The sequence below is a fragment of the Delphinus delphis genome, chromosome 2 (assembly GCF_949987515.2).
Source record: "Delphinus delphis chromosome 2, mDelDel1.2, whole genome shotgun sequence".
NCBI lineage: Eukaryota > Metazoa > Chordata > Mammalia > Artiodactyla > Delphinidae > Delphinus > Delphinus delphis.
Window position 1 is genome coordinate 63,295,760 of NC_082684.1, and position 18,509 is coordinate 63,314,268.

Below are 18,509 nucleotides of genomic sequence, written 5' to 3' on the forward strand. Positions count from 1 at the left end.
CTATATATCTTTGCAGTGTAACAGTTTAATTTATTGCTTAAGTAACCTTTTACAAGCTTGTTTATAACAGCTCATAATTTCTTTCTCTTGGAATGATTCTAATTGTTTGTTTAATTTTAGGTAAAAAGTTTAGAATGGAAGAACAAAGAAAACCAAGAAAGAGGATTTTCATTTTTATTTTCACATTTTAAGAAATATTACTTGCCTTATATTTTTCCAAACATCTGTAAGGAGAATAGTTTATATCATCCTGTACTTGGTAGGTAGTCTTTGGAATTTTCTAAAATATTACACATAAGAGTAAAACATTCCTCAGTGTAAAGTTAGCATTTGTTACCTGCAGAAAACTGATAACATTTAACTTATATTGATTAATTGGAGATATTATACCGTGATTCATACTGAAAGTGCAGTTTTATTTGTAGAAAGTTTTCATTGAGAGTGAAGAGATTTTTTAAAAACCTAGTCTCTGGATATCACCTACTGGAGAAGTTAGCCTACCAGAAATATTTATGATTATAAATTAAACTTAATTCTAATGTTTGGTATGATCTTTTAACCATGTTATAAATATTTTCAAAGGTCCCTCTGGGTTCAATTTCTATGGCTTTTGCAAATTCTGTGTGAATAATTACATTGTTGTATAGTCTGATCATATCTCATCCAGTATTTAGTGACTGTGCCAAAGTGCCTGTTGGAATCTTGAAGCTATAGCCTCAAGGACAGCCCTGGGTTAGAAGTAGACCTCTGTCATGTATAGAAGGCATTGACAGCCTGTATGTGGAAGTGTCCTTTTTGCACAAAGATGTTTCTGTTTTAAGCTCCGCCAAGATTAGGCAGCTAACAAGCTTAGGCAAAGCCATTAGGGCTAGTAGAAATGATTTAAATTAGAGTAGCAAACCTTCACCATTGGGAACAATATTTGCTTTAAAAATAATTTTGCTGTAAAAATTCTCATACTTTGTATGATGTCAAAATATGTGTTTCAGACTTAGGTTAATTGAAGTAAGGTCTCATTAATTTTAAATGGCTCTGGAAGTTTCTTTGTACTTTTAATGATTTTTTAGTGATATTTTGCAAAAAGACATGTTTCCATATATCAGCTGTATATGGTTCAGTCTTCTAGATCCCATGCTAATATCTAGCAAATTATTTTAAAATGTACAAATTCTGTTTCTTAAACCAGAATATTATCACAGTGTTTTCTCAAATATTTAAAAACATAGATTTATCTAAGCATAATTCCTTTCTTATTTTGGTTTTCGTTTTATTTTGCATAGATATCCCACAGATGAGACCAAAGCCACATTATGTCATGATAAAGAAGGATGCTGAAACCAATGAAGCAATCTATTGTACAAAGGAGCCTTTCATTAAGGCTCGTGTTATTGTCATTCGTTGGCTGGTTTCATTCTGGCTGGAGCCAAAGCCACATACAGGACCTCATATTCCTGGGATGGAAGGTGAAGTCTTGCCAAAGAATATTCAGGTAATACACACATAGAGTAAGCTTTTTTTTAATATATAAATTTATTTATTTAATTTATTTATTTTTGTCTGTGTTGGGTCTTTATTGCTGTGCGTGGGCTTTCTGTAGTTGCGGTGAGTGGGGGGCTACTCTTTGTTGCGGTGTGCGGGCTTCTCATTGCAGTGGCTTCTCTTGTTGCGGAGCACAGGCTCCAGGCGTGAGGGCTTCAGTAGTTGCAGCACGCAGGCTCAGTAGTTGTAGCTTACGGGCTCTAGAGAACAGGCTTAGTAGTTGTGGCGCGTGGGCTTAGTTGCTCCGCAGCTTGTGGGATCTTCCCGGACCAGAGATTGAACCCATGTCCCCTGCACTGGCAGGCAGATTCTTAACCACTGTGCCACCAGGGAAGCCCTAGAGTAAGCTTCTTAAAGTTAAACATGGCTTTAGGGATTTGTCTGCTGATTTCAGTTGCCTTAGTTGTAGAACACATTTAAAACAAATAATAATGATATTTTCTTTGTATAAATGTATTTTATAAATCCGAATTTTAACAATTATTATAGAACCAACAGTTTTCTTAATAAAAAAATAAAACCTGTAAGGTATAGAAGATAATTTCAGTCACATACAAGAGTCAGCTTATTTCTATATTTTGTTAATTGTAGAGTACTAAAAACATCCTGAATTGTACAAATAAAAATATTCTGAATTATGCAAATTCTTGAAGTTGGAAACAATTTGCAATCAAATGACTTTCATAGTTCATTTTAGATTTCTAGGTATTCGCAGAGTGCTGTTTTAAAGTCCTGTCTCCATCTCATGTCATCTCTTTTCACAAAGAACACTGACTCTAGAAATGCAATGTAAAGTTACACAGCTGTACGATGGAAGGACTAATATTTAAAATTCTGTTATTTTTAATTAACCCATTTCCCCTTTTTTCACACTTCTTTTTCACTTTGCTCTCCTCTCTCAATGTGTGTTTTTTCCTGAAATTGTCTATATTGCAGAGTTTTAAAAATTATTTTTGTTTTCCTTTTCTTGGATTTCCTCATTTAGTTTTAAAAAGATTTTATGTGTGTGCTTTTTATACAACTTCTTAAATCCTTTAAAAATTAAGTGGAGGTATAAAGTGTGTTCATTAGTGTTCAGAAAATTTGACTTATATTCCCCCTAGCCTTTTATTTATCTGTAGCAGATTATGTGATGTGTTTTCCTCAAAATGTTGTTCTAGGTTCTCTACAAAGAATTTTTAAATGTAGAAACTCTCAAGCAGAACTATTTTATCTGATCCCAGAACTCAGTAAACTAAAAATTAGAGATTTTTTTAAATTGGGAAGCATATTTGAGATCATTTACATACTTACTTTAACTCTTTTATTTTATAGGTGACAAAACTGCGACCAAATATTGAATAATGTACCAGAAAGTAATTTATCATACCACAGAATAGTGCTACTCCTATCATATCATGGTAGTAATTTCTTTATTACTGCCTTAAGCCTTTAACTTTTTCTCTAGGCTTAGCCATCATCTTCAGTCATGGTGAAAATTGTTAAGTTATTAGAATGTAGAGTTTTCTAATATGTATTTTATTTTAGCTTAATTTCTACTTTTTCTGTCATAATTTTTCTTCTATTTTTAAAAAATAAATTTATTTATTTATTTATGGCTGTGTTGGGTCTTCATTGCCTTTCACAGGCTTTCTGTAGTTGTAGAGAGCAGGGGCTACTCTTTATTGCAGTGCGTGGGCTTCTCATTGCAGTGGCTTCTCTTTTCGTGGAGCACGAGCTCTAGGCATGCAGGCTTCAGTAGTTTTGGCATGTAGGCTCAGTAATTGTGGTGCGTGGGCTCTAGGGCACAGGCTCAGTAGTTGTGGCACATGGGCTTAGTTGCTCCGTGGCATGTGGGATCTTCCTGGACCAGGGATCAAACCCGTGTCCCCTGCATTGGCAGGGCAGATTCTTAACCACTGTGCCACCAGGGAAGTCCTCCTTTGTTCTTTTTAATTTTTTTCCCACCAGGGAAGTCCTCCTTTGTATAATTTTTGTCTAAGGTAAAATAGAGATGAATTTATACGTTAAAACTTACTGAATAAATATTCCAGAATTAAGGTATTTATTTATTATTGATGAGCTGAGCTGACTCCATTTGGCATTATTCTTTTACCCAGTTTAATTAGTAACTTGTTTGTTCTGCAAACATACTGAAAAATAAACTTAATTGAATAGATGATTAGTGAGTATCACTATATCACTTAGATACTAAGTTATTTCATTGCCATTTAACTATTTAGAACAGATTCTAAATGAAACTCTATGCATAGATTTTAAACAGTGCTGTAATTTACTTATGGAATGCTTTGGATTTTGTCAGTATTTGCTATTTGAAGACAGAATATTGATTTAAATGGTTATGATATTCTCCCCTTTTTGTTTTTATTTTAGAGAGCAGCTGCTAGTTTGGTATCCAGAGAAGAAAACAAAAATGATAATGCCGATAAAGCAGATAGAACTACAGAACCCGAGCAGTCTCATTCCAACACAAGCACTCTCACAGAGCGAGAACCTAGCTCTTCTAGTCTCTGTAGTATTGATGAAGAACATCTCACAGACATTGAAATAGTTCGCAGAGTTTTTTCTTCTAAAAGAAGTAATGTAAACTTTGTCACAGAGATATTTCGTCAGGTAAAATACGTCTCAGTATTTTTAATTTGTAATATAGACTTTTGCTTTTAATATTGAATATACTGACTTTAAGTTATTTAAAATTTATTCTTCATGGAAATGTTTTTTAAAGCTCATATTTAGTTTTTTGGTTTATTACATCTAATTCTTTAATATTTTCAGTTATTTATATTTTTAGTTTATGGTAACTTTAATAATTATCCCCTCCCCTCCAATATTCCTTCTGTTATCAGAATAATTTTCTTAGTGACTCACTTTGTGGTTTGAAACTTTTATTCCTACCATTTGATTAATAAATTATAGAAAAATTATGTTATCTTTCACTCTAAAATCAATAAAAAGTGGTTTATGAATATAAGAAGCGATGTTTTCATTGTCTTTATCCTCCCCTTGGAGGCTCAGTTTTTGTCCTTTAAGGCATTCTGAAATTAAATTTGCTTAAGGCAGATATTATTTGGGGAATAAAATAAAGAAATAGAGGGAAGGAAAATGAATAAAAGCTATTTCACATAAAGATAGCTAGAAATTCCTAAGTGCACATTCTCAATTACATAGAAATTTTTATGGGAAAATAAACCTTATGAAAACCAATCATTTGCTCTTAATAGCAAAGGTACTTTTGCAGGTAAACATCATTGAGTTTTGTAGCTGAAGAGGATCATTCAAGTCTCACAGCAAGTAAGTGGTAGATCCAGGACTAAGACTCCCAGATCCTGGTTCCCATGTCAGTGCTCTTTATTCTGTGCCACAAACTTGCTGTAGCTTTGGTAGTGATTCTTAGTTGCCAAGTTTAAGGTTTGTGTTGACAGAATATATGACAAATGTGAAAGGAAAGATATTTGACAAAACTGGTTGGAATATTTGTGGGAAAATTTAAAGCTTAAAGAACTGTTCAGGTTTTCTAGTTCTTGAGTCAGCTTGAGTGTGTTCGTTTTTCTAGGAATTTGTTCATTACATTTGTTTTTAAATACATTCTCTTATAAGCTTTTTAATCTCTGGGGCATTTATAGTAATGTTTCCCCTTGTCATTCCTGTTAGTATTTGTTCCTTGTTTGTTTTTTTTCTTGATGATTCTTACCAGAGATTTGTCAGTTTTATTAGTCGTTGCAAAGAATGAGCTTTTGGCTTTGTTGATCCTCTGTGTTTTATGTTTGTTTTCTCTTTTATTAATTTTTGCTCCTTGTTCTTTCTTTCTGCTTTTCTTGATTTTATTTGATGGTTCTTTTCCTAGCTAATTAATTAGCCTCACATTTTTCTCATATAAGTATTTTTGAGGCTATTAATTTACCTCTTAATGCTGTTTTAGCTACAGTCTACAAACTTCCATGTATAGCATTTTTGTTACTATTCACTTCTAAAAATTTTCTAATTTTCTTTGACCTATGAGTTATTTAGCAGTGTCTGTCTCCCAAACATATAAGATTTTTCTAGTTTTCCTTTTTCTTACAGATTTCTAATGCGATTCTTTTGGTCAGAGAATATAGTCTGTATAATCAGTATGTAGTCAGCCTCCATAAACGTCCTGTGTGTTAGAAGAGAATGTATTCTTTCCTTTGGAATTCATGATTATTAAAGTCTGTTAGATCAAGCTTATTATTGCTTTAGTCACCTTTTCTATATTCTTAAGATTTTTGGTTAGCTTGACCTCACAGTTATGGAGAAGGGTGTATTAAAATCTTATATTCTGATGGTGATTTGTCTATTTTTTTCTTTGTAGTTCCATAAATTTTCCTTTATGTATTTTGAAGCTTTGTAATTAAGTACATACATATTTATAATTTTATATCTTCTTGGTGAGTTAAGCCTTTTATTTATGGCCCTTTTCATCTGTAGCAATTATTTTTGCTTAAAGTCTACTTGTACTAGTCTACTTTATCTACTTGTAGTACATTTATACCACTTTCTTTTTATTATAATTAGCCTCATGTATATATTTTTTAAATCCTTTTATTTTCAGCCCTTTTATATCATTACATTTTATATGTCTCTTGTAAATATGGTTGGATTTTTAAAAATCTTTGTCTTTTAACTGGAATATTTATTATAATTACTGATATGTTTGGATTTATTGATATTATCTTATTTTGTTCTTTTTATTTTTCTTATGTCTGTATTTTTTCATAATTCTCTTATTTTTTGCTTTGTTTTTAATTGATGTTTTTTCATTCTGTATCCTCCTCCTCCCCATCACTTGGTTTGAAAGTTTTACTCTATTCCTTTTCCTTTAGTGATTACTATATAAATTTTAGCATACATACTTCACTTTCCAAATATAAAGTTAGTGTTTTTTTACCCTCTTCCTAATCAATACAAGGATCGTAGAACATTATTACTCTGATTTCTCCCCCAACTTGTATATTGTTATTACCAAATAATTCAGTTCTATATATATATTTTGATTATGATTTCTCCCTTTTCAGATCTTCCATTTATTGCGTTGGCCAAAAGGTTTATTTGTTTTTTTCCATAAGATGGCTCTAGCAGCACTTAGTTGTTTTTAACTTCATTTGAAACAGTTTTGTTAGATTATATGTGACAGTTGTCACACCAGTGTGCATTTAAAAAAAGACATCAAAATTGGTGAATTTTTGTGTAGCCATTTTAATATTGAAGATGGAAGAAAAAAGCAACATTTTCAGCATATTATGCTTTACTATTTCAAGAAAGGTAAAAACGCAACTGAAGTGGCAAAAAAAAGATTTCTGCAGTGTTTGAAGAAGGTGCTGTGACCTATCAAACAAGTCAAAGTGGTTTGCAGGGACTTCCCTGGTGGTCCAGTGGTTAAGACTCCACGCTCCCAATGCAGGGGGCCCGGGTTCTATCCCTGGTCAGGGAACTAGATCCCACATACCGCAACCAAGACCCCACACACCACAACTAAGACCTGGCGCAGCCAAATAAATAAATAAATATATTTTTTTAAAGTGGTTTGCAAAGTTTCGTGCTAGATATTTCTCATTGGATGATGCTCCAGGGCACGGGTAGACCAGTTGAAGTTGATAGCAATCAAATCAAGACATTAATTGAGAACAATCAATGTTATACCATGTGGGAGATAGCCAGTATACTCAAAATATCCAAATCAAGCATTGAAAATCATTTGCACCTGCTTGGTTATGTTCATTGCTTTGATGTTTGGGTTCCACATAAGTTAAGCAAAAAAAAACCTTGACTGTATTTCCACATGTGATTCTCTACTTAAATGTAATGAAAACATTCCATTTTTAAAACCAGTTGTGACGGGGGTTGAAAAGTGGATACTGTACAACAACGTGGAACGGAAGAGATTGTGGGGCAAGCGAGATGAACCACCACCAACCACATCAAAGGCCAGTCTTCATCCAAAGAAGGTCATGTTGTATATATAGTGGGATTGGAAGGGAGTCCTCTATTATGACCTCCTTCTGGAAAACCAAACGATTAATTCCAACAAGTACTGCTCCCAGTTAGACCAACTGAAAGCAGCCCTCGACGAAAAGCCTCCAGAATTAGTCAATAGAAAAGGCATTATCTTCCATCAGGATAATGGAAGACCGCATGTTTCTTTGATGACCAGGAAAAAACCATTACAGCTTGGCTGGGAAGTTCTGATTAATCTGCCATATTCACCAGACACTGCACCTTCAGATTTACATTTATTTAGGTCTTTACAAAATTTTCTTAATGGAAAAAATTTCAATTCCCTGGAGCCTGTAAAAGGCACCTGGAACAGTTCTTTGCTTAAAAAGATAAAAAGTTTTGGGTAAAAGATAAGTTTTTCAGGCAACTTCAATAATGAAGTTGCCCAAAAAATGGCAGAAGGTAGCGGAACAAAAGGATGAATACGTTATTCAATAACGTTCTTGGTGAAAATGGAAAATGTGTCTTTTAGTTTTACTTTAAAAACCGAAGGCATGTTTTGGCCAACCCACCCTGCTTGAAGTTCATCATTTAGAATTTACTTTTGGATGCCCGTTGCTTTCAAACACAAGATTTTGCTCTGAAAATGTCTTTATTTTGCCCACATTCTTGAAATACTTTTTCCCCTGGACATAAAATTCTAGATTGACAGTTATTTTCACCTAGTACATTTCGGACACTCAGATGCTTTCCCACTTTTCTGTTTTACATTGTTGCTGTTGAGATGTCAATCAACAGTTGAACTCTTAGTGCAGTTATCTTTTCTCTGGCTCTTTTTGTACCTTTTTTTAGCGTTTGGCATTTTGTATTTTACTGTGGTATGTCCAGGTCTAGATTTCCTTTTATTTATTCTTCAGGGGATACTTTGGGGATACTGTAATTATGGATTAGTATAATTTGACAATTCTGGAAATTTTCCAGCCATTCTCTCTTTAAACATTGCCTCTGTCCCATTTTTTTCTTGCCTTTCAAGATGTGTGTTAGACCTTCCCACTTCATACATCTACTGACCTCTCACATATATTTTCCATCACTTTGTCTCTCTGTGCTGCATTCTGGATACTTTCTTTCTAATGACAGCTGTTTCTAGAAGTTGGCCAGTCTGCTTGGTCAATTTTATGGTCTCTAGTTCATTACTTTCATTTTATGTATTAATATGAAACTTAGTTATTTTATATTGATTGATCACCCTAATATTCCTGAGGTCTTCATAGGTCTGATTCTGCCATATTTTGTTTCTGAATGCTCCTTCTCATGATGCTATATTCTCTTGCAATATCTTGTAATATTTCTTGCACTATTTTGTGATTTCAGAAATTCAGAACTTTGATTCTGAGCTTTTGCTGCTTATGACTGTTTCTTGATTTGGTTTGTTAAAGGTTGATTGCTTCAGAGAGGAATTGCATTTGCTTCACATAGATGCAAGGAAACACTTCCAACTTCATTAAACTGAATTCTTGATTTGAAGTTTAAGCCAGCCAGATAATAATGAATGTACAGTATAAACCTGTATTAAGACTAGCTTTTGGTTAGTGTCTATGACAAGATTTCTGTTATCTACTTTGCATCTAAATATGGGCAGTTTTCCTTGCAAACTTTTAGTTAGGTGGGTTTATTTCTAATTCAGCATCACACTGATGATATATTGTTCTTTGGAATCCCAAATTTGTTTGGAGGTTTCCTATTGTTCTTCCTTCCTTGCCCCAATAGTTCCATAAAAGTAATTGGTTTCATTCAAAGTGAAAGTCAGCTTTATTGCTACACCTAAGACCTCTCTTGAATTTGGACTTTATGTAGGTTTTCATTTTCAAATATTTCTTCCTATTTTATGGCTCATCAGTGCATTTAAGAAGATTAAAGTTTTTTTAAAAATGTATTATTTTTGTTTTTTTAGTTGTAAGGTTGGTCAGGTTACCTGGTCCATGACACTCTTGGAAACAGAATTCCCCTTATTGTGTTTTTTATGATGCTCTTTATATTTTAATTTCCAAAAGTTGTATTTGGTTGTTTTTTTAATATCTGTCTAGTCATTTTTTGCAGTGGTTTATTCTTTGTTCATATTTTCACTTTCTTCTTAATTAAAATGTATTAAAATACTTATTTAATATTCCTTATTCCAGTAATTCCAGTAACTTAAGTTTTTGCAGTTCTGGCCTTGTTGTTTCTGTTTACTCACCCTCATTTGTTTTGGATTTTTGTGTTAAGAGGTTACATTTCTTTGGAATTTTGTGGAAATTACTTTGAAACCTGGGTTGAAGGATGTGTTTCTCCAGAGAGGATTTGCACTTGCTTCTCTCAGGTGTTCAGGGGTCCTGTCAACCTTGGTTTACTTTAAATTACAATTCTTAGCTTATGATTCTTCTCACTTTGCAGCACTCAAAGTTAGGTGATGGCCAGCCTGAGAATATGAATTTGCAGGGAAGGCTGTTCTTATCTCATATTCCCCTACCCCAAGTCAACAGACAAGTTTCCTCACTGACTCTTCTCTGGAGTCAAGTTATTTTCTTCCCTCCTAGCTCACCTTTGTATTGAGGATATAGCCTTCATTGTTATCAGCTGTCAGTAGGATTCTGATCTGTCTCTCCCCTCTATACAGTTGGCCTTTTAAACCAAAGCTCTGGAGGCTGTCCAGGGCAGCACCCAGCAGCTGCATTGATTATTTGCCTCTCTAGATTAATACTTCCATTTTGTTCTAGACTCAGAATATCCTCACAAGCTGAGCCATTCTTTTAAAAATGTATATTATATTTTTTTGTGATAATTTTTAGGTGTTCTGTGCAGGTAGATTCCAGGATATCTTTTTTTTTTAAATTTTATTTATTTATTTATGGCTGTGTTTGGTCTTCGTTTCTGTGCAAGGGCTATCTCTAGTTGTGGCAAGCGGGGGCCACTCTTCATCGCGGTGCGCGGGCCTCTCACTATCGCAACCTCTCTTGTTGCGGAGCACAAGCTCCATATGCGCAGGCTCAGTAGTTGTGGCTCACGGGCCCAGTTGCTCCGCGGCATGTGGGATCTTCCCAGACCAGGGCTCGAACCCGTTTCTCCTGCATTGGCAGGCAGATTCTCAACCACTGCGCCACCAGGGAAGCCCCCAGGATATCTTTTTTATGATATTGCTGGGAACTGAAGTTCTCTGAGATGTTATTTTTATTGTAACAGCTATTTTTTTAAAGTGATTTTTAAGGTAAAACTTAAGGAAAAATAGATTTTAGGATGGTGACTCCAATGAATCATTCATGTTTTGAAAAGAAATCAATTTTGAAGATTAGATTGTATTAGGAAAGCTATTTTTACCTGCTTAATACTGATGATAAATTTGCAAAATTGAGAATCTGTGTAATAGTTTCTTTCCTGATTTTGAAGGCTCATATGTTCTACAGTATAGTATAGTATAGACAGAAATATTCCATTAATTATCAGGTATATGGGCATAGAATGATTTTGCCCTTAGCAATCCCAGCTAGAGCACAAGTCCTTTATAGGTAAATAATTTTAGTAGAAATGTCTCTACTTTTCATCTTTCAAATAATTTCATCCTCATAGCCGTTACACTTACTGTTTCCCTATCTGAACTTTTGTCCTTCAACCTTCCCCTCTTTCCTCTCTATCCTTCCCGCCTGGCTACTCAACCTTTAGGTCATAGCTTAAATGTGTCTACACTAGAAAAGTTTTCTACGACCACCCTCACCAATTCACCCACCCACCCACACAGACAGGTAGAAGCACCTGCCCACACATGTGCATGCGCACACACACACACACACACACAGTAAGTACCTCTTTTTTAATGATGTTTTTGAAAGCTGTACTCTTCTTCATAGTACCTCTCCTGAGTTTTATAATTATTTTTTGAATGTTTGTTCAATTTTGATCTTTCATATTACCCTCCATGAATACTTCTCTTTCTCATTCATCATTGTAGCCATAGTGCATGGCAGTGAGTTAGGAACCTAATAAATATTTGGTAAATGAATCAAGCTCAGTAACTGTTGAGTGCTGGGCACTTTGTCAGTCCTAGCTCAGGGCTAACATGTATTTCTAGAAGCTAAGTCTTGAGCTAATTTGTTATATAGCTGATAATGTTTTTTTTAGGGCCAGTTTAATGATTGTGAGTTCTATCTCAGATGAAAGTATTTATATTGTTACGTATCTTTAAAACAAAGATACAACTGTAAAACATAAATGCCCAAGTTATTTGAAATGATAAAATTGTTCTCCATATCCAATAGAATAGGCATAAATGGACTCCAGACATTAACCCTCTATTTCATAAGGAAACCCATTTATTGTGCTTTATGTTGTTAGTACTTGGAGGCTACAGTGAGGAGCCCCAAGTACTTTGATACGAGGTAAATCTAACACATCAAGAGTTTAACCTTTAAAAGCACCACAGATTTATTTTATATATATGTAAATTTAAAAAATATAAACATACATACATATGCATAATTTTTTTCCGAAGTCAGTGGGTGGCAAAGTATAATTTGGGGCTCATGAGAAATCTCCAGGATCTTTTGAGGTTCATAAGGTCAAAACCTTTTTCACTCTTGTTGTTTCACAAGTGTACTGTGAAGTTTTCCAGAGCATACCTGACATGTGATACTGTATCAGATTTAATGTAGAAGCAAGCAGATAAGAGAATCCAACTGTCTTCTATATTAAGCTAAACATTAAGGAGATTTGCAAAAATGTAAAATAATGCCACTCTTCTTTTAATTTGGAAAATGTGTTATTTGTGTTAACATATAGCAGATTAGGGGTTCTGAGACCAAAATGCAAACCACTGCTTTAAGGAGACAAAAAATTCCCAGGTCTGCTAAATGCTCACTGTATTTGATTAAATTTTAAAGAATGTGTCTGTCACAATCTGGGTTAATTAATAATGGAAGCACATTAAAAGAATAATCAGAGACCAACATGTTTTGTTAGTGTTTTTTCACTGAAGAAGAGAGCCTTAGCTACCAGTAAATCAGACCCCATTGGCAAAGCCAATTATTAGAAAACTGTGTATACCAGGTTATCTTAAGCTGATATCATCAAATGTTTGATTTTTTCCATCTCCTATTGTTTTGATTCTTCCTCCATGTAGTTGTCTGGTTATGATGTTTTATGGTCATAGAACCATAAAACTGGAGATGACCTCATGCAGGTCTACGTACAGAGAGAAAATTTGCTGAGCACATTGATTCAAATATTCTTGCCTATGATGACCGTTTCCCTTATTATCAATTAATACCGATGTCTGATTGTGAGTGGTTCTTCTTTGTAGAAAGATAAGGTGCCAATATGGATTTGAATTTTCTGGTCTGAGACAACCATTTCTCATTGTAAATGTATAAAATGGCCCTCTAGTTTTTATGCATCAGATTTTTAGCCATGGCTAACATCAGTCTTTCCTCAAGATCCTTATTTAGGGTGTCAGCAGAATCAGTGTAGGGGCCTGTAAGGACAAATGTCATACATATACACTCTAGTCTTTAGTAGATTCATCCAGCCACTTGGGGTATAGTGTGATAATTTATGCAATAATGAAAATCTTAGCTCTGGATCTAATATTTTTAAAATTAGTAAACTTTTTCTTAGACCAGTTTTCAGTTCATAGCAAAAATGAGCAGAAAATAAAGCAAATTCCCATGCTAATTTTTTTTAAAGTTGATTTTTCAGTATCTGAGAATAGAACTTTTTGGAGATTATTTGAGGTATTTTTTGTTTTGTTTTGTTTTTTAAATCTTTAAGGAAGGCCGAGCTGTTGCTTTAGTTGTAAAATAGTCTTAGAGCAGGCAATGATGATCAAAATTATGCCATTGACCATTAAGCTGCTGGAACATGAGAATGAGAATTTGGAATGGGTTTGTTAGATGGAGGAAAGTAGTAAGTAACGTATTGGGTTGGCCAAAAAGTGCCTTCGGTTTTTAAGTAAAAATAAAAGACATATTCCATTTTCACCAAGAACTTTATTGAACAACGTCTTCACCCTTTTGTTCCACTACTTTCTGCCATTTTCCAGGCAACTTCATAATTCCATCTTTCCAAAACGTTTTACCTTTTTGAGCAAAGAACTGTTCCAGGTGCCTTTTACAGTCTTCCAGGAAATGGAAATTTTTTCCATTAAGAGAATTTTGTAAAGACCAAAATAAATGGAAATCTGAAGGTGCAATTTCTTATGAATACAGCAGATGAATGAGAACTTCCCAGCCAAGCTTTAACAGTTTTTGCCTGGTCATCAAAGAAATAAGGTCTTGCATTAGCCTGATGGAAGATTATTAGCTTTCTGTTGACTAATTCTGGACACTTTTCGTCAAGTGCTGCTTTCAGTTGGTCTAATTGGGAGCAGTACTTGTTGGAATTAATCGTTTGGTTTTCCGGAAGGAGCTCATAATAGAGGACTCCCTTCCAATCTCAATATACACAACATCACCTTCTATGGATGAAGACCAGCCTTTGGTGTGGTTGGTGGTGGTTCATTTCGCTTGCCCCACGATCTCTTCAGTTCCACATTATTGTATAGTATCCACTTTTCTTCGCCCATCACAATTTGTTTTAAAAATGGAATGTTTTCGTTATGTTTCAGTAGAGAATTGCATGCAGAAATATGGTCAAGAAGGTTTTTTTCTCTTAACTTATGTGGAACCCAAACATCAAAGTGATGAACATAACTAAGCTGGTGCAAATGATTTTCAGTGCCTGATTTGGATATTTTGAGTATCAACAATGTTGATTGTTCTCAATTAATGTCTCGATTTGATCGCTATCAACTTCAACTGGTCTACCTGACCCCTGGAGCATTGTCCAGCGAGAAATCTCCAGCGCGAACTTCACAAACTATTTTTGACATGTTTGATAGGTCACAGCACCTTCTCCATATACCACAGAAATATTTTTTTGCATTTCAGTTAAGTTTTTACCTTTCTTGAAATTATAAAGCATAATATGCTGAAAATGTTGCTTTTTTTCTTCTATCTTCAATATTAAAATGGCTACACAAAAATTCACCAATTTTGATGTCTTTTTTAAAATGCACGTTGATATGACAGCTGTCACATGCAATCTAACGAAATTGTTTCGAATGAAGTTAAAGACAACTAAGTGCTGCTAGAGCCATCTTATGGAAAAAACTGAATGAACCTTTTGGCCAATGCAGTAGTTTGCTAGGGAATCAATAATAGCAAATAAATAAAAGGATTACCAAAGAACATTAAATACCCTATTGATATTACACATTAACTTTTCATCATTATCTCAGGAACCTGATTTTCTTGGCTAGTTTCAATCAGATAAAGTCATTTAACCCCATGATTATTATTAAATACACCTACTGATAATTCTAGAGTAGAAAGTGGCAGGTTTTAGGTAAAGGTCTTGGATTTTTACAGTTGAAATTAATAGGTAGTGGTTGTAAAAAAAAAGTCAAGTTCTATTTGTAAAAAAGTAAAGTGAAAACGTTAACACATAAACACAAACATGCATAAGGGAAGGACTTTGGATAGTGAGATTAAGAGTATTTTTATTGCTTTATTTATGCAAGTATGAATTGTATAAAAAAGTTTTTTTTTTCACATGACAATGTTTTTGTGATGCGGAAGATACATACTTTTTTAAAACTTACGGCAACCTGAAAGTACCTAAGGAAAGAATAACTGTAAGATATTCTTTTAACTTTCTAAGTATTTTTTGCCTTATTATTTAACTTGTATAACTTTATATATGTAAAATGAAAGAAGAAAGATGTAACTTCTTAAAAATACTCTTAGAAAAGCTAAGTTGCCTCATTACATGGTATTTTTATTACTTCTTAGAGTCATAGTTTTTGTTTTTTGATTAAAATCTTTTTATCAAAATTCATTTTAATGTTAATTTTAAAAAGCCTAATAATATAAGTTACAAAAATGTGATTTATTATGAAAAGGTGTATTTACATTAAGCTTTTAGGAGCATAGTTACAAGGAGTATGTTCATTCTGAGATAGTACAGTTGAAACAATTCTTTGCTCCTTGTGCTGGAAATCAGTTATCTCCCTACCAGAAGTATTTCTGTCTTAATGTATTTACAAATTATTTGGAGACAAAAGGTTTCTTTCTGACCATGAATTGGTTGACTTTAACTCTTTAAAAACCATTTATACCTCACATTTTATAACAAGATAGAAATGTATGTGTTAGTGGTTTGTGTCAAAGTAAAAGGTATCATTATCTATATTCTCTCTTTTTTTTTTTCACTAGGCATTTTTATTACCAATTTGTGAAGCAGCAGCTATGAGAAGAGTGGTAAAAGTATATCAAGAATGGATCCAGCAAGAGGAAAAGCCTTTGTTCATGCAAGAGCCTGAAGAAATTGTGATCTCATCTTCAGACTTACCATGCATTGACAATGTCACAGACCATGATATTTCTATGGAAGAAGGAGAAAAGAGAGAAGAGGTAAAATAAGACTTACGTATTTTAGTATGTTTAATAGATTAGATTTTCACAGAGTGAGATAATACAGGATAAATGGGAAGATAAAGATACCTTTGAGCATACAGTTAGTTGATCCTTGAGCAACATGGGTTTGAACTGTGTGGGTCCATTTATACAAGGATTTTTTCAATAGTATTGAATAAGTACCACAGTACCACATGATCCATAGTTGGTTGAATCTTTCAGACACGGAGGAACCTTGGATACTGAGGACCAGCTATAAGTCATACGCAGATTTTTGACTGCTCGGAGGGTTGGCACCCTAAACCCAGTGTTGTTCAAGGGTCAGTTATATTTTGCAATTTAGTTAATGTAACAGTTACCTCAGTACCCTATCCCAAAGCTCTTTGATGTGACAACTTTAAAAGAGGTTGTATTCTGATTCTTTAAGTCATTGCCTGGATCAAAATTAGATGCTATTATAAAAGGTATAATATTTAAAAGTGTGGTGGGAATTCCCTTTCTGTCCAGTGGCTAGGACTCGAGGCTTTCACTGCTAGGCCTGGGTTCGATCCCTGGTTGGAGAGCTAAGATCCCCCAATACATCTTAGAGTGATTACCAAAGTGCAACTCCCCCTTGCCTGTCTTATTCATTTAGACTTCAGGAGTAAATGGAACCAGGGACCCAAATTCCACTCGTGCTCTCTCTTATCTCATTCTTTCCCCTCTGTGAGTAAACTGCAGTACTTCTTTTCACAGACCAGCTTACTTAACAGGTCAGGATGTTTTTTATTCTGCAGTCAGCTCTAGTGCAGAAATTCCCAAGAAAGAACTCAGAGTATTCTGGTTTGTGTTCCACACTTGCCATTGGTCAGATTCTCACCAAAAAGTTACACTCTGATATTGACATATATCTTACTAAATCCAGATAGGAGTGACTTGGTAATCACCTTGGTGGTTAATTTAACTTCATCAGTGGGTTTTTTTCAGGATATTAACATATAAATGAATAATAGGCACATTCTATAGGGATTCAATGAATCAATATTTATATATGAATATGTATATATGATATATATGTATATATCATACATATATACATGTATATATGATATATATATGTATCATACGATATATACATATATATATGTATATTTGGCATCCTCCCCTAGTTCTAGAGGGAAGAAGTGAAACTAAGAAATATAATTGAAGTAAATAAAATTATATAAATTATGAAAGAATATTCACAGTTGTATTTGTTATGTACCAGCAAAAACATCCAGTTTTTGCATCAAGCTAGAAAATAAACCTATCTAAATAATTTGTTCTCTTCTAGTTTTTTGTTATGAATTTATAGCTCAATACTGAGCCTACCCTCTGTCATTTAGTATCCTTAAATAAAAATGATAGATAATAAATCTACCTACATACATAGTAAAAACACAAGCAGTAGAAAGGAGGGAGGAAAGCCAGAAGGAAGGAAGCTACAAATGCAGGGTGATGTAGGTATATTGCATAGGTGTGTTCTATTGGCTCCTTACATACTTCACCAGTGTTGCCATTAGAGATGTGATTTCTTGCTAATGGCGTGAACCAGAAAACAAAAGTTGTAATCTTTAATTGATTTGTATTTCTGGTAAATTCGATATATGTGTATATAAATCATTTAAAATTTGGTGTTAATTATAAAATGGAGTTGTTACAGATTCAAATAATTAATTATTAATGGGTTTTTTATTCACAAATTGTCTGTGACACATTTGAAAGACATGCAGAATACAGGACAGTTTGTGTATGTGCAGACTGTCATGTGCCTTGTATGTTTAGCATTACCTGCCTTATCCCATTAAATCCCAGTGATATTCTCAATTCTTGTGACAATAAAACACTCCGACAAGTTTGAGTGCTGTCTAAAATATGTAATGTCCATTTTGAGAACAAGTGTTAGAGATAGAAATATGAAAAGACATCATTTCTATCTTTATGTAACAATGATTTAGCAAGAAGACAAGCATGCAAATTTAAGTATTATAAAACAATATTATTGCTATGATCCTACAGTGTGAAAGAGGGAATACCTAATTCTGCCTAAGAAAGGCTTCAGTGAGGAAGTACTATAATACAAAGAGCAGGTAACAAATGGGAAAGGAGCCACACAGTGTGAATAACTTCTACAAAGATGTAAGAGACACTAAGACTTTTATTTGGCTGTAGCTAAGAGCAGGTGGTTGAGAGTGGTAAGAAATGTGAGATAGACAAGAACTAGGCTCTGTTTAGTAACTTGTGTGCCATTGTAGTGGACTTTGATTACATTCTAGACACTGGAAAGATTATGAATAGAAAAATGGCATGGATAGTTACATATTTCAGAAGGCTCATACCAAGCTCAGAGTGGAAGATAGATTGGAGGTCAGTCTGGAGGCAAGGACACTAGTTAGGAAGTATCAGAAGTGAGATAATAAATACCTGATAAAGGACAGTGGCAGTTACAATGGGAATATAAGGGAGAAGACAGATAAACGAGCTCCCTTGGTGGTGAAACCAGTATTTTGATGATTAATT

General features: G+C 34.0%; 1 protein-coding gene across 7 annotated transcripts in view; it reads left to right on the forward strand.

Annotated features, from left to right (window-relative positions):
• Nucleotides 1-18,509, forward strand: part of RALGAPA1 (Ral GTPase activating protein catalytic subunit alpha 1) — a 221,604-nt gene that overhangs the window by 62,163 nt on the left and 140,932 nt on the right. For all 7 annotated transcript variants that reach the window (XM_060004676.2, XM_060004671.2, XM_060004677.2 and 4 more), the window contains exons 8-11: nt 121-259; nt 1,281-1,489; nt 3,913-4,152; nt 15,771-15,968. In XM_060004676.2, the coding sequence (XP_059860659.1) occupies nt 121-259; nt 1,281-1,489; nt 3,913-4,152; nt 15,771-15,968 (786 nt within the window). The remainder of the gene's footprint in view (nt 1-120; nt 260-1,280; nt 1,490-3,912; nt 4,153-15,770; nt 15,969-18,509) is intronic.